The sequence below is a fragment of the Phallusia mammillata genome, chromosome 2 (genome assembly GCF_965637545.1).
Source record: "Phallusia mammillata chromosome 2, kaPhaMamm4.hap1.1, whole genome shotgun sequence".
Classification (NCBI taxonomy): domain Eukaryota; kingdom Metazoa; phylum Chordata; class Ascidiacea; order Phlebobranchia; family Ascidiidae; genus Phallusia; species Phallusia mammillata.
This window is the reverse complement of record NC_137253.1, coordinates 986002-1003300: the sequence shown is the minus strand read 5'-3', so window position 1 is coordinate 1003300 and position 17299 is coordinate 986002. Positions and strand designations below refer to the sequence as shown.

The 17299-nt window shown below is 36.7% G+C and overlaps 1 protein-coding gene across 1 annotated transcript; it reads left to right on the top strand.

Moving 5' to 3' along the window:
• The first annotated feature begins 1095 nt into the window (after positions 1–1095).
• On the top strand, positions 1096–17004 carry LOC145212537 (uncharacterized). Its single transcript, XM_080080698.1, has 22 exons — positions 1096–1225; positions 1641–1781; positions 2255–2317; positions 2574–2609; positions 2670–2833; positions 3003–3111; positions 4040–4113; positions 4180–4259; positions 4532–4653; positions 4796–4898; positions 5167–5305; positions 5766–5921; positions 7744–7938; positions 10084–10205; positions 10266–10353; positions 11414–11595; positions 11695–11857; positions 12092–12188; positions 12254–12742; positions 13204–13345; positions 13940–14099; positions 14608–17004. Exons 1-22 carry the CDS (start codon positions 1201–1203, stop codon positions 16759–16761), a joined length of 5004 nt encoding a protein of 1667 aa, XP_079936824.1. The 5' UTR covers positions 1096–1200; the 3' UTR covers positions 16762–17004.
• Positions 17005–17299: the final 295 nt, after the last annotated feature.

Here is a 17299-nt window from a genome sequence, read left to right as displayed (position 1 = left end):
CACATATATTACATGCGTGGCAAAAATCATCATGCTACAATTATTTATTGGTATTTGTTTAATTTTTTAATTACAAATTTTAAACTCTTAGCCATTAATAAATAAAATAGAAGAACATGTAACATACATTGATCTGAATCGTTGTGAACGCATGACGGACATTGCTGAAGTGAACTGAAAAAAGCTTAGCGTGGTTCGTCTTCTTTGCACAGAACAAAAAGCATGGCGGATAAGTAATGTTTTCACGTGACACATCAACTACCCAACATCTTTACATGTATATGTCTACAACCATAACCGTAAACACTACATTACAACTTTATTGTGCGTGTTTGTTCACGAAAACAAATCCAAATGATATAAATCAGATTTCAATGCAAAGTCAAATCACTTTGTGGGAAAGGCAGGCTCAAACACAAGTATATCTAGAATAAATTTCAGTGTGCACTGTCTAATATCCTTCCCAATAAGTATCAGTTGCATAACAAACAAAGAAAAATGTTACATGTGATATTTCTTGTGGATGCAAAATTGCAAACGTTGGTTGCTGGCTGGTGGGTCGTTAACAAAACCTTGGAAGCTATGAAAAGCTATTTGTAAAAGGTGTATAACTATATTTTAATGGCTTCTAGTCGCAACCAAAATGCAAAGATAAATAGAAAGTTGTTTTTGTCCATACATCAACAACTGCCCATTCTGTCAACAATGTGTTGTATTTCCAAAACAAGTGATGTTTGAATTGGGCCACGCATCGAAAAGCAAAAGAACATTATACCAATCTCATTCATTCTGAAAGATGGTTGAATAAAATGTTTCAAATGTCGATGTAAACTGAAATTGACAAAGAAAATAAATTTTAATCGTTTTGCATTTGCAATAACATAGAAATCAGGCGCGAATTAAAATTTGCTTTTCTCGTCTTTCAAACATGAAAACAAAGTGGAATTTACGTGGTGTGTTTGTATTTCAGGGATATTTTTGGTTGAAAAACATGTTTGGAGTTGTAATATACAGAAATAGTTTACCTTAAATGTCGTGAAAACGTTTGCATGTGCTTATTTTGTCTTGTTGGTGGAAAAAAAATGTAAGGTTAAGTTTTCTGAATTATGTTTTTAGATTGTGACCCTTACCGTAACGGCCATGCAAAATATTGCTAAACTTGCCAAATTTCGATGTATGTGTTAGGGTGTTTTCGCAAAGATGAGTTTTATGTACAAATCAATGGGTAAGTTACTACTTGTGTGAAATTAATTATGTCATCACAGATTCTAGTAGTTTTTTTACCAAAACAAACTGAGTTACAGCCAGTGGTGGGTTCATTTTGTTTGTCAGCTGGTTCTCTCACGAAAGTCATATTTTTCTGCCGGTTCATTGACAGTAACCAGTAATGCTAACCGGTTCGCTGATCTCATAAAATTTCGTGAGACGGTTCTATGGAACCGGTGCGGACCAGCTGAATCCCACCACTGGTTACAGTCAATGTGATGAGATTGTTACATGTCAAAACAATATGCAGTATCTACGGTTGACAAATATTCATAGTCGCTCTTTGCTTTTGTGTTTAAATTTAAAACTGATTCAATTTGTCCAATTTCCATAATTTAAAATACTTGAACATTTTCTTTTGTATTTCCCTGTAGTGAGTAGAGCTCCAGGGAAGCGGAAGATCAAACTGCAAGAGGAGAATATTCTTCGTCTCATGCAGGAGGAAAATGATGGGGATGAAGAAGAGGATGATTGTGATTTTGAGATAAATGCCAATAAATCGACTCTTCTATCTGGTGAGTGTGTGTTGCTAGCTATAGTTGGTTTGTAGACATCATTGCATGTGTCATTTATTTTGTTTTGTTCTACTTTCATGGAAATGAATAACACACAGTTTTTGCATTTCACCTGTTCTTGGCAAACTTCAATTGTGACATTGTTTCACAAGATACTGGACCCATAAAAAACAAGTTTTTCAATCAGTGTTTCTCAAGCTTTCTTAGTCAGCAACTAGTTTTTCGTAACATAACCATTTCTAATAAAAAAGGGAAATATTTAAAACCGTATGAATTTGAAACATACTACATTATGGGGTGATTGTGGAACACAATAAGTTACGAAACCACGATGGACTAAATAAATTGTTGGTTAAATGCAACTGTTGAATTGTGTGACATAATAAAGAAACATGGTTGGCAAATCCTGTTTTAGTATTGATGAAAGCTGTACTTGGGTGCTGTGAATAAATTGTTTGTTTGATTTTTTTTAGAAAGCGAATCAGATGAAGAAAGTGAATCTGCGTCGGAAACATCAAAATCAACTTCTGATGAAGGTTTGAAGTCTTCCATGTTAAAATTTCAAACAAGTTTGTGTTTGTATTACTATTAACAAACTTTCTTTAAATTGGTTAATAAACCACACCAAGATATTTTTAAAGCAGTAAATATTAGGTATATATACTTAAAAAATGTTTGGGCTGTTTAGGGCCCAAGATTTAAGATTTCTTGCTTGTTTCGTATCATTACACTTTCAATAACATAACAATTAATCAATAAAACCTATTTACATTCATAAATAATTATTTGCAGAAACCGAATCGCGTCATGAAGGTAATTCCCGATCAGGTATGTACAAATTGATGTTTGGTGTTAATTCATTTTCCGCAACTTACGATTTCTCTACAGAGCATCATTCATCGTTGCCACGCCAACACCGCCACAAGTACGATGTCGTAGCGCCAACACTTCCCGGTACAGCTGGATTTTTACCAAGTCACCAGCGATTTCAGAATAGTTTGTCGGAAAGTCAAGAAAAGATCGCAAAGCAGTGGAGAATATTAAGACAAAACGTGAGTTTAGTATCTCAACTGTTTAAGGTTGAGGTTTAAGGTAAGGACTTGACTTGTTTTAGCACATACATGAAGGGACTTAAGTAAAAAATATATTTCTGGTGTAAAGTACATTTATTTGTTATTTTTATTAGTGAAATTCGCAGTCACTTAATTGTTGCTGTTTCAGGTTTTGAAAGGACTAAACAAACCAGAGCTTGTGTGTTGTATTTGTTTGAAAAATCAACATCCGAACAAAATTCTAGTTTGTTCAAAATGTGGGATTGCTGTGCATCAAGGTGAGAAAATTGGATTAGTATGATAACATTATGTGTGTAGCTTGCCTGGCAGCAATAGCTTATATATTATGTGTGTAGCTTGCCTGGCAGCAATAGCTTATATATTATGTGTGTAGCTTGCCTGGCAGCAATAGCTTATATATTATGTGTGTAGATTTCTTGCAGTATGAGTGTTTGGGTATTTATGTTGTTTTCCTGCAGTCATAATATGCGGCTGTTGTACAAATCAGGGGTCCGCAAATAGTGGGTCATGACCCAAATTGGCATTGTTACATATGACTTCGTAACTGTTACATACAGTCTATGTAACAATGCAATAAGTTAAGCGTACCTGCGCAAGTCATGCTTTTCTGTTGCCATTTTGCTGAATAAATACGTTCGTTTACCTACTGTTTTATGTGCTGAGTTTCGCTTTATTTTGTGCAAGAAAATAGCAACTGACAAAAGCATAATAGCATTCTTAGTATTGATATCTAGTTGCTTAGTATTTTCCACAAACTTACATGCTAACAAAATGCTTGGGTCGCGATAATTTAAAGCAATTTTTTTAGGGTCGCGCCAAAAAGTATTTGCGGACCCCTGGTATAAATTGCTGATACTCAATCTACTGTTCAATTATTCAATTGCGAATTGTATTTTTTTGTAAACTACTATCATGACTTGAGGTGCACTTAGTAAAAAATACCACTTGGTTTCTTCAACTTTGGGGAAATTTATTTTCTTGGTTGATAGTTTAGAGGTGCCCTATAATGCTTTGCAGTGATATGTTATGTGTTTAATACTTCTAGTATAGACAGCCTTTACAGCAAGTCTGTGCCATCAATGACAATCCGGCAACTTGTAATGATGTGTGTTGTTGTAAAAACTAAAAAAAAAACTGGCATGTATTTCACTTTTAAACAATATCTAAAGAAAACTTTGCCTGTAGATTGTTACCATGGAAACAAGCCTGACAGCAAACCCGATTGGTTTTGCAGTTCATGTCTCAGTGAAAAATCAAAGGTAGGAAATAAGTTTTGTATGTAACTATTCTGGAACCACTGTAAGCTAAACTTATCGTGATTTCAGGATTGCGATTTCTGCCCTTCACAGGATGGATGTTTACGAGAAACCTCATCGGGACAATGGTGTCATGTTATATGTGCAAGGTAGGTTAGGATTTCTAATATAGTTGATTTTAGTTGATCATGCAATGAATTTACTATAATGCATTAGCTTGAATATACGCTACATTATGATTCTCCTAATCTTTGTGCAATAAAACAGAATATACACATAACTGGCATGCGATTAACTAGGATTGCAGCAAAACCCAGTTCCCAAGATTTGTATGTTTACAAACATAAAATGCAAACATAAAATGCAAACATATGCAGTAAAATATAGTTAAAATATTAAAATCAATGTTTTTTGTGTTTAGATACATTTTGAGAAAGAATGTGTTCAATGAAAAGAATTTGATTGATTTTTCAATGCTCAATACAAAGCTTTACGGATCTAAAGAATGCATTCTCTGTGATGATGTTGTAATGTCGAAAACAGGTAAGTTGACCCCCTTAGCTGTAAAATGTGAGTTTTAGTGTTCCCTTAAAACTGTTACCCCTTAAAATGTTTGCATAACAGCCTTACCTGACCATATCTTCCTGTTTCCTGATACTAATCCTGTTACTCAAATATATTACAGGGATTTGTATTAAATGTGATGCTGGTTTATGCAAGAGTTTCTTCCATGTTACTTGTGCACAAAAATATGGATTGTTATCAGAAAACGACAGCAATGTGGACAGGTGAGTTACCAACATATATATGCTTGAATATTTACTAGATTTCTTAAGGGTTGCTTTCATCATTAGAAATCCTGAAAAAACCAACATGTGTTTGAATTGCCTTTTCAATGCCTTGTTTTGTATTTCCAATTTGTTTTTTGTGCATTGATTATTGTCCCACTTAAAAGATACAATTAATTTGAGTGTCATTTTCTTTTCTTTACGTTTTATTGCTTAACTTTTTTGACAATTTTTTATTTATTTTAAAACTCCTTATTGTTTTTTCCAGTGAAACGGACCCCTACTTTGTGTATTGCCCGCTTCATGTGACGAAGGAAATTATGACGCACTCACAGAAGTTGTACATTACAACATTTGAATCGATTCGACTTCGAATGGAAGCGCAGATCGATGAAAATCATAACAAGGTGAAAAAATATGGTAAAACTTAAAAACAAGACAAAAAACATTGTAGTTCTTTGTTTGCCAAACTTCATCTCTTCCACACTACTTTAGTGTTTTGTACAGTTTTTCTAACACTTTGACAGAGCAAATAGTTTGCTGAGTTGAACTTTTGAGATAAATGTAAATTTGCAAACTGGATATGTAGTGAACCAGAATCAATTATAACTGTTTCAAAATATTGGCACCGGAGTTTGGATTTTGTTGGAATTTTCCCTTGAATTGCTATTTCTAACAACTGCAATCAGTATTCTCTCCTATGTTTCATTGGTGACTGTTATTAAACAGTTACACCTTCAAGTTATCCTGAATATATCGAGATATTCTGAAACTATCACCTTTATTTATTGGAATGCTATTAAAGCAACTGTGGTAGGCTCCGTTTTGAACAACCAACCTTTAAAGTATTCTCCTTTATATTTCTAGGTTCTATTTTCACAAGCAGTCGTTCATCATGAGCCATCACAGTCATCATCGTTAGTACTCAGAGGTCATCCACCACAACGCTACCTCTCATCCAACGCATCAGCCATGAGAATGTTCCAACAAAAAGCCAAAAACGCGTTAAACATCAACATTGCAGTGAGTGAAAAGTTTGTGTGTTGGTGGTTGTCGAGTTACATCTGCATGTAAAACTGAAGGGAAATGGACAAAATAAATCCTGCTATTCTTTTTGTTGACATATGCATTACGAAATCCTGCTATGTCTCTGTGTTTGGTATTTATAACAACTTTCCACCACCAACACATAGGATTTGCAACCTTGCTGTATATTTATTTATTTTTCGTCAAAGCACTTTATTTAAAGACCATAGCTAACTTGCACAACTAGCTAAGTCATGCAGGGACCAACATTTTTTTTTTTATACATTGTAGTATCAGTATGTTTATGCAAACCATAAACAGTTTTTATGGGTCCCCTTCCCTGAAGGGGACACATATTGTTTTTGTCTATATTTTTTTTTTCTTTTTTTCTTTTTTCTTTTTTTCTTTCTAACGCAGATTTGTTCCCACGTTTTGGTCAAGAAAGAATGGTTCAAACTTTTTCAAATTTACATACATTAAAGATATTGGTCTAAAGATGGTCCATGTAAATTTTGACCCCGTTTGATCCCGCGGTTCACCCACAGCCCCCCAAAACGTGAAATTTTTAGCGCGGCTGTTGTTCCCACATTTTGGTCAAGAAAGAATGGTTCACACTTTTTCAAATTTACACACATTACAGATATTGGTCTAAAGATGGTCCATGTGAATTTTGACCCCATATGACCTAGAGGTTCACCCACAGGCCCCCGAAACATAAATGTGTCTAACGCTCGTTTGGTCAAGAAAGACACTGTAGGCAGAAGTACCAAGAGAGTAACTCACTGGTTTACGATAGCGGGAGGGCTCAGCTTGACGTCGGACAGACGGTTTACGAGACGTCGTTTCAGTGGTTGGAAATCAGCTGTTTTGCACAGCAATGCTATGTCGTTTTATTAAGTGGTCACTCACATTTTCAGTTTTGGCGAAGGTTTTACATCTATGACGTGATTTAAACCTAATAACCGTGCTTCGGTTTTGTATATGTCAAGAAAAACTTTGTTAATAAAAGTTAAGATGAAAAAATTAACTTGAGTTTTGCCAAATAAATGTTTTTTTAAATGCTCGTTGTCAGGTTGGCTGCCGCATGATCACGGGTTACTTAAGGTCAACTAGTCGGTATTACAAACACAGCTCAGAACTTTCTTCATAACGTAGCGTTTTTTTGACAATCAATTTAGGAGTCAATACTCAAGGCATGTATAAATTAGGCTTAACAGTATTGTTGAACACGAATGACGGCGTGCTATTGAAAACGGTGTCAAAAGGTCAAACGGTCGTTTGGCGTGTGCACCCTGAGAGGTTACTACTGGTCAATGGTACTCGTTTTGCGAAACAAAGTTAAATGAAAAACAATTTGTTATGTATACACTTGTAGCAAATTGCTTTTTAATTTAAAGTGTCTGTAACACAACTGTTACAGCTTTCTAAAAAAAATTGTGTTCAAAACCCGACCTTGGAGGACTATATCTGGGTCAAAGCAAGAGATTAGATTTAAGTCTTTGTTACGTTTTTTTAATTTTGTAATTACATGACAATAATAGTGCAAAAAGAATACGAACATTTTTTTTATTGTTGGGTTAATGCTTTCTAAAAATTTGTCCTTAACAATGTAAAAATCACCGCAACATTTGTTTACTGTAAATCCGCACAAACACGCGTGTGGGGACCCATCAGTTTTTGTTTACAAAAACAATCATATGTGTAGATCAAATGATGTGTATAGTTAATTGGTAAATATCGTATAGAATATATAAAATGGAAGTATATCAGAAAGCCACTCTTCTAGTTTAAACTTGCTATGTTATTATTTTTTCCACAGACATCATATTTTCCGCGCCCTTCTGATGTAAGAAAGCGCCACCATGTGGTTCCCGCTCTTACACCCGAGTTTGCGTCGCATTTTGCCGACCGGGAATTACGAATTTTGGAATACACCGAACATCTACGACAGTCGTCCGAAGAAAATCAACATTTTCTAAGTTTGGAGTCGGAATATCGAAACAAATATCAACAAGTATAAGATTTTTATGTGTTGTTTATTTCATGTAAAACAATTTTGTTTGTACATTTGTCTAAGAATCTTTGTATTTTTTCAAAATTATGTTTTGTGTATCAGGTAACAAGAGTTTTTGCCAAACTTAAACCATTATGTAGGCGCGAACAATTACTTTTGGTAAAGGGTTTAAACTGGATTTGAAGCCCTGGAAAATTACTCTAGACTTTAGATTTATACACACCAACCAAATAAGACACTAAAAATCTTAACTGGCTATTTCTGCTAAACTTCCCACTAAAACAGTGGTTCCCAACCAGGAGAAATTTCTTCCAAAGAATTTACTTTAATTTGCAGAATTCATTGAAAAATGTTGTAAGCCACTAAACCAGGGGTGTCCAACACGTGGCACGCGTGCCAAAACTGGCACGTAGAGCATTTGAATATGGCACACAAGCTTTTGCAAATTCAGATGATTATTCTCACTTCAGTAAAAATTAGTAAAGTTACACAACCCACTAATTATGGGTCCCCTTCCTTGAAGGGGACACATCTTGATTTTACTCGATTTCTTTTTTTTTTTTTTCTTTTTTTTTCTTCTTTTTTTTTTTCTTCCCTGAAGTTTGTCCACCCCATTTTGCCCTGAAATGTTTGATGGATTTGGATGAAACTTTCACAGATGGTAGATATAGTTGTGTAGATGTGCCATCTGCTTCGTTTGTCATGATAACCCCAGTATTTACCCCGCTAGACCCCAAAATGTAAAATGTGGTTTGTGCGCACCACAAACGTTAGTTTTGTGTGATGTTATAAAGACAACTACATATGGTACTCATGTTTAAGGATTGCTTGGTGAACGTGTTTGCGGATAGCAGTCAAGGGGGTTGTTCACAGCCTTGTGACGTCATAAGTCATTAGGTTGTTTGTTAAAACGCCCCCTAGTGGTCAAAATTGAAACATTGGCCAATTTGGACAAAATTTTACAGGATTGTTGTTTGGGTCATCTTGTGACGTCATAAGTTATTACGGTTGTTGGTTAAAACGCCCCCTAGTGGTCGAAATTGAAACATTGGCCGATTTGGACAAAATTTTACAGGATTGTTGTTTGGGTCATTGCAGTTTCATATTTTCAACATTAGGGTGAAGAACCCCATCAGTTACCCCACTAGCCCCCTAAAATGGGTGAATATTTAAACAGGGTCGGAATTGGCTGAAATTTGGATAGCTTGTATAATTTGCCATTTACAATTGATGATTGTTGTGTTAAAACCTGTAGCCCCAGCATTTACCCCACTAGCCCCCTAAAATGGGTGAATTTTTAAACAGGGTTGGATTTGGCTGAAATTTGGATAGCTTGTACAATTTGCCATTTACAAATGATGATTGTTGTGTTAAACCCTGTAGCCCCATCAGTTACCCCACTAGCCCCCTAAAAAGGATAAATTTTTTAAACAGGGTCGGAATTGGCTGAAATTTGGATAGCTTGTACAATTTGCCATTTACAAATGACGATTGTTGTGTTAAACCCTGTAGCCCCAATAGTCACCCTGCTAGCCCCCTAAAATGGGTGAGTTTTTAAACAGTGGGCAATTGTTGGAAATGTTATGCCATTTATAGGTATCGATTGTTGTGTTTTACTTCTTTGTTTTAAACTAGACAAACTTTAAACAATGCTTGAATTGAGTCGATTTGTATAGTTTGAACTTTGCATAGCATGACTATTTAATCCTAGTACCAATCACAGTGTTTTACTTTACAACACCAAAGTTTCTTATGGTTATCTCTTGAAATGCAGTGTTTACAACTTTGCATGTGTGGGGACCCATGAGTTTCTGCCTGCAGAAACAACTAACGTTTTAAAAGACGGTGGCAAATATGGGACCCAATATAAAATAAGTGAAGGAATTATATTTATGTTTTAAAATAGATCATAGTGTATGTGCAAGGGCAATATGTGCTAAGCCACCCTTCTAGTTAAATTGTTCGTTTTTTGACAAAACCTAAGCCCCTTTGCAAACTATTTGCATCTTGTGTCGCAAAACAAAAAACAAAAAAAAAATTTGGCACGGCAGTGTGTTCGAGTTGGACACCCCTGCACTAAACCAACACAAACTGAAATTTCACAGTTTGCTTTTTTCTGTTTTAACCTGCATCCTGTGTTCACAGTTGCAACAAAACTTGGAGAGCTTGAAGGCAAAAGAAAATGAAACATTAAAACTGTCGCAAAATCTGTTTTCACATGTTATCTCACTGAAGCAGTGGGCCGTCGCAAACCAGAAAAACAAAAGGTACAATCACAAATAATTTTGATGATTATTTGTATGATTTTTATGTTGCGTCAATTGCAGCGGTGATTTGGTGAAACTGAAGCTGAAACCACAAGTTACGATGAAGGAATCCAAATCTCCACAAAGAAAAAGACCCTCACAAGAAACAGTAAGTAAATGTGGAAATTATGCAACATCAAGTTAAACAGAACTTTCATTTTGCAATGTATGGTCATGCTACACACAACTATTTTATAATGGCTGCCACCCCAGAGATTTTTAGTGGGGAGGCACGCAACCCCAGCCACCCCAGGAATCGATGCCTATGTGCCACACGTAAATGAACAAGCTTTTTTATTGAAAAAACAAATTATTTCGGTTTTCACCTGAAGAAATTTACACAATCTAACATGACATTCTTTGCTTGGGCCTAACTGTGCAGTTTAATCGGTATGGATCGATTACCAGCTGCAATATTTAGTAATTTCACTGATTGTAATTGGTGTCAAACCTGAAAAAAAATGATCAGTCTACCTCTACAGCAGTGGTTCTTAACCTGGGGTTCGCGGACCCCCAAGGGGTCCGTAAGATGGTTTTAGGGGGTCCACGGAGGGAAATATGTTAAGTAGCATTAACCAACAGAAGACGATTTTTAAGTTTCTCAACCGTCTTTACAATCCTGCATACGAGTGCACGCTGTTTATTGCACCTTAATTATGCCAGGAACAATTACTTTTTGTGATTGTCTTCCCTATTGTGACATCATAACACATATTGACAATAGACTTTATAGGACAAGTGATTTGTGAAGTTATATATACCAGAAATATTACCAATTCGATGCGTTGGCCACTACAATACAGAAACGTCATTGATTTTGAAGGACTGTGAAGGTGGATTTAAATGCTTCAAAAGCATGACAGGGTATAATGCAAGAAACGTGAAACATAAAAAGACTTATGGTAAAAGGTGTTGGGGGTCCGCAGACTTACAAAATTCATAAAAGGGTTCCGTGACTACAAAAAGGTTAAGAACCACTGCTCTACAGTTAATAACATTTCAAAAGCTTTTTGATTTAGTCACATTATTCAGCTGTATTTGTTTTTTTGCCAATCTGTCGCATCCAAACTGATGGTGATTTGCTATCAGTTTGTCTCTAGGCTGCGTATTTGTCAGCAACATTGCAAATTATTAGTAAACTTCTGTAACTCATTGTTGTCTGTTCTCAGATTAAAAGTCGAAGCCCGAAAGTGTCCAAATCTTCCTCACTACTTAAATTGTGTGATATCTGTCATGACGACAACAATCAACACATGATGGTCGATTGTGGGATTTGCCTTAAGTGGTTTCACTTAAACTGTCTCGACCCTCCGCTCCTGCAAATGCCAAGAAAATCAAAGTTCAGTCTTTGGTGAGTTGAGAAAATATTTGTGTGAAATCTTTTTGCAAAGCTGGTAATGAACCAAGATATTTTTATTTTATTGTCAAATTGAAAAAAAATACTTTGCAGGCAATGCTCGAAGTGTGCGCCATCTAGTGATTCAGACTCGGATGACATCAGTCGGGGAAGTTTGGTGACTGCCGAAGGTCGCAGGGTCACGCGAAGGTCACACCGACCTCCTGATAAACTCGTTGCCGTTAGCGACACAGACATCGTACAACAGCAGAGAATGGTGCGTTAAGATTGGCTGCTATTGGTTACCGTGCTGGCTTGCAGCAAAGCATATTAATTACTTGATTTGAAACTATTGAAAGAGAAAATATGTTGATTGATTTTCACCTACATGCACAAGTTGACCAGTTCTGACTGAAGCTAAACATGATTGATTTGCTTTGTTTGTTTTACATTTCGGTATGCTAAGAGTTTATAGTTATGCCCTTGCTGTGAAAACTTTTTTGCTTTTCAGATCAGCTACTTTTCCCGATCTATAAACAAGTCAAATCTGAAGAAAAAAATATCCATGAAAAAGAGGTTGAAAAACAAAAAACAAGTCATAAAAAAGAGTAAGTGTTGTGTTCTAAATTTCTTTGCACAAAATATTTTTGCTATCTGTAAATCTGTTTTTCAGCTTTCTTGGAAAATGAAAAACAAGAATCTCCTGGCAATTCTATTAAATCCCCTTCTGGTACTTCCCCAACAAAATCATTGATAATTCCTGTTGGACGAGATTTCTCACCCACAGTCAAACTTGAACTGGTTGAGTTGGAGAAAAAACAAGCGGAGAAGTTGAAGGGGAATTACATCGTCCCGGTATCGACCCAACTTATGTCGAAAACTGATCTTCTTGCAGCTCTGGGGAAACTTGTGCCATCGGCAAACAGCCAATCAGGAGGCGCCACATCATCGCTAGTTCGATTGCAAGGGGATTTTTTCCAGAAAAACAACGTAGCGATCAGGAAACCCATAATTTTGCCATCGCACAAGATTATCAAAGCTGACGGGGTAAAACCTGTACAAACAGCTTCAGTTGCAGCGATTGTCCGCACAACAATGGACGGCAACACTCCTGTTTCAGAACAGCCAACAATTTTAACTACTAACACGACAACAAGTAAAGGTAAGCACTTTATGCAATACTAGGCTTATTGAAAAGTCACAATAATATCAGTTATTTGCATGTCGGTTATTAGCATAATTCTTTAATTGCAAAGGATTACAAACCACATGTACGGTATACTGACTGTGAAAAAACACTAAAAAGCTTTGTGTGATTTTGTAAATTTACTTTAAGGTTCAAAAAATAGCATGTAAACCCAATTGATTTCAACCCACCTCAATTTTATTTGCTTATTTGCAGCTACTTTTTTCATCCCATTGTATTGAAGTAATTAGCCTATCAATTTTCTTCATTCGACATCAAATTTCTTTATTTATTATCAAATTTCTTCATTTAACCATTGATTTACTTAACATGTCTATGTTTAGTGTCACCTTGATTTTATTCCCTCATACATAGCTACTTTCTTTATCCCATTCTATTAAAGTAAAGCACTAATTTTTTTGCTTGTATATGTTTAGCGGCACCAACCTGTAAAGTTTGTGGAACAACACAGAGTCCCGAGAAAATGATGTCATGCACGAAATGCTTGAAATATTTCCATATATGGTGTTGTGATCCACCTTACAAAACAATGCCTCGGACGAACAGATTCTGTCAGTGGTAAGATGTGCTCAATTCTACTTCGAAGCTGTAATAAGTTAAACTGTTGTTATATATTCAAAATGTATGTATTTGAAAACTGAAATTTGTGATATGTTGTTACAATGCTCATCCAAACCTGCAGTGTGAGCAGCAACCAGAACTCTAAACCTAAAACTCAATTTAAACCTAATTCAAACAGAACTTATTGGACACAATGATGTTTGATTCAAATACTTGCCCAAAGATATAGCATCAGCTGCAAGCAAAACAAATACATAGCTCTAACTTACATTTCTACCCTAATCCTATTTAAGTCTTTTGGTTTGCCCTAAAAATGTTAGTTGTTTTATTAGTGCACTCAGAGTGAAAATGTTTAAGAAATGATGCCTTATTCAAACTTAAAATCAATATATTGGAAACAATCATGTGTGATTAAATACTTGCACAAACCCGTAACTGTAAATTACAAATGTTTGTTTATTCTTTACAAATGCTCTGACCTTATCCAAATATAATATATCAGATTCACTGCTGTGATTATTTGCACCAACAGATGAAGTTCAGTTTGTCCAACTCCCACTCTGGTTTTAAACATGATTGTGATATTTACAGGGAGTGTGCTGATTGTGGAATGGATGCGGATGATGGTGATGATAATGATGCAGATGTGGAGGTTACAGGAGAAGGAGGAGGGATGGAGCAAACTTCGGATGGGAGGAAGAGGATTACAAGAAGAAGGAAACCACCGGAGAAGTTTTCTCACTTGTTTGATGTAAGATTTTGCTTTGACAGTTTCCTTAAAAGAATTGCTGGCACAGAAATATATTGGAGATATTTTGGGTTGATAGGAAAATGAGTAGAGATGCAATGCTCTCTAGTTGTAAAAGTGCAAACGAATACTTATGTGCAAAACTATATTATAAAATTAAAGAGTTTGAAACTGGTTGTGAGATTAACTTATTACTCCCTGGATATCCGGATATACCCCTTTGCGTGAGATTTATGTTTATAAATAAATGCTTGAATTTAGGTAGAATCATGTGCAGATAGTATGTCATAATGAAGTTTAGACCCAGCGAACATTTTACGATTTATAAGAAATGTGTCTTGCAAGGTATGCCATTACTGATGAAGGCGTCTCATATGGGATGTCAAAACGTAGGTTATTATATTAAAACTGTTCGATGTTCAATACTTGGTTAAACATTATGCCTGGCAGCAATAGCTCACTTCATTTCACGTTTCATCAACTGTTTTTGCTCAACTTCAACTTTTTTTAGATGTCCCTGCAACGAAGACTGGAGAATACCCGACGGCGTCGCTTGATACGAAACAAGAAGCGAGCATCGATGAGAACGAACGGGCTGAAGCGGGGATCAGTACCACCTCATCACAGCAGCTCTTCATCTGATGAAGATGACGTGGTCGACCTCACAAATGAAGAGCCTGCTGATGTTGCCATGACGACAGATACTCCCGATGCAAAGGTATCATCCACCGGAGGGAGTTTCAACATGCCGGTGGTTGTTCAGGAGTCGAGGAACGCGAAGAATGAACCTCAACCCTCAGTGGAAAGTCACAACGTGGACAAAACCAGTCTCCCCTCGATCATCCGCTTGTATTCACAACTCAGCACTTCAAATGACAACTTACCCGCGACATTCAAAGTGAATTATGACAAACAGGTATTAGGAGGTGGAACTAGGACACTGACGAGCATCAAACAACTGCTGAAAACTAAAAACAACCAAAACCCAAAAGAGAAAGCAAACCCTGCATCAGCAACTGTGAAAAGAAAATCGGAAAACAGCGAAAGTACAAAAAAACAAACGAATAAAATTGACGAAGCAGTATCCGAGAAAAACTCCACAAAACCAACACTAGATGTCTCTCTGACCTCAAATGACCCCATAGTTGCCCCATCTAGTGTTACAACTAAACCTTCACTCTGCGTGGAACCCAAACAAATATTACCATCTGTGGATCAAATTGAAGCATCAGTTGACAGCACTGCTGAAGTTATTACTTCTATTGCAACATCTCAGACTGTGCCCTCAAGTGTTCAGAATGCAGCTCTGCTACCTAGTATTGCAACATCACCAAAACCTACCATAACCTGTTCCTCTGAAACCAGCGGTGCGAATCCATCTGTAGATGCTCAGTCGGACGATTGTGATGTCACAACCACTTCTCAGACACCTTCAGTTGGGACAAACACAATATCGAGCACATCAGACAAACAATCAACAGAAACCTCAATTAATCTGAAATCAAGTGAATCGAACCTGACCGCTGAAGATCCCTCTGCAAGCATTACTGATGTTGATGAATGTAATATAGCGCCACCTAGCAAGCCATGTGCCCCACCGAGTGAATCAACCAACACTGATATGACAACAGCGCCCTTAAGTGGTGAACCTAGCAGATCGGTAGATGTTTCGAATGTTAGTGAGCTTGCAACAGCCCCCTCTACTGTTAAGAGTGAAAACATGAAAAGTGAAGAGTGTGAAATACTGCCACCCAGTGGTAATGACACACCTGAGGTTCAACATGATATTCCAGCCAAGAAATCGGACACTATAGCACCAACTAGTGAACAAAAAGTGGCATCCAGTACCTATATAGCTCCCTCCCATGGCAGAGTTGGAATGCTGCCACCTTGTGGAAGTCAAGATGCTGTGATCTCCCAACAAATTATTAAATCTCCCTCAAGTGATGATTCTAAAGCGCAGTCCAACACAAACATTGAAAATGTTTCTGACTTAAACACGGTGCCACCAAGTGATGAAAAAAACACTCCTGCTGTAAACGTTTGTGATGAGAAATGTGATCCTTGCGAAGATGACAAGCTCCATGATGATGATCAACCACCAGTGGATGTGGCAGGCTGCTCTGATGCAGTCGTATCAACAAACACAGAAACCACTCACATAGGAGCTAAAGTTGCCGTCGCAAAAACAATATGGCCGATTACTATTTCCACTTCACAAATTAAATTGAAAGATACTCAACCACAAGAACGAAAGATTATGCCAAGGATCGCTGCAAAACAACCAGAGAAAATAATAACGACTATTTCACAGCCGGTAAAGGTTATAGCAAGCTGTGGTAGTAAAATACTCAACGTACGGACAGCTTACACTCCTGTGATTCCACCTAGTGTACAAACCTTAGCTCATGCAGTCATGGAGAAGCCTCAGAAAGTGGAAAATTCAAACGAGGTCGAAACCGTTGGAAAAAAACATGAACCAGTCACAGATCCAGCTTTAAAGAAGCGGGTGACGTTAGTGTTACCTCGAGTTATTGGCAATCCTGTTGTTAAAACAACTAGCGCCTCTAGTGGTGACCGACTGGTGTCTATAAATGCGGTGAAAAAGATTTCTGTACCAATTGTTTTGAAACACAGTCCTACGACAGAAAAACCTCCCACATAAAAACCTTTATATTGGTAATTGACCGGTACAAATACACTTTATTAAATCGATTCAACTCAAATTTCAACAAACCAATTCTTTTTCAGTTTGAGCATTCCTATTTTGTTGATTTATTTCTGCTTCGTAGTATGTTAGGAAATTCGTTTTGTATTCTGAACACATGTGGACAAAGCTGTGCAGGATTTTCTGCAGTGTGTTTTACTAATACTTTTCTCTCCAAATAAACTTAATGTTTTTTACTTAGTTTACTTTTGATTAACATTTTCCTCAGCAGATCAGTTTCACTTTGCCTTGTTGCTAGTTATATGAATCATAGTACACCAGACTCAATGAAGTGTTATTCCGAATCAGCCTGTCTCCAAGCATTCCCATATGGCAGAGTGTAAACTAGAAATATCTAGCCTGCGGTGGGATTCGAACCCACATTTATTTCATGGCTGATCCCAGTTATGATTTGGTATTCATTTTGATCTGAACATACAAATTCGCTTTTAATTGACATGAAGTACGAGAGGTATGTCAGCCCTGATGTTCTTAT

Excerpts from the sequence above, each read along its gene's own strand:
- LOC145212537 (XM_080080698.1), top strand. The coding sequence starts at position 1,201 with ATGAGTTTTATGTACAAATCAATGG. Across the intron at positions 1,226-1,640 it reads TTTTATGTACAAATCAATGG|TGAGTAGAGCTCCAGGGAAG; the intron begins GTAAGTTACTAC and ends ATTTCCCTGTAG. Across the intron at positions 11,858-12,091 it reads TCGTACAACAGCAGAGAATG|ATCAGCTACTTTTCCCGATC; the intron begins GTGCGTTAAGAT and ends TTTGCTTTTCAG.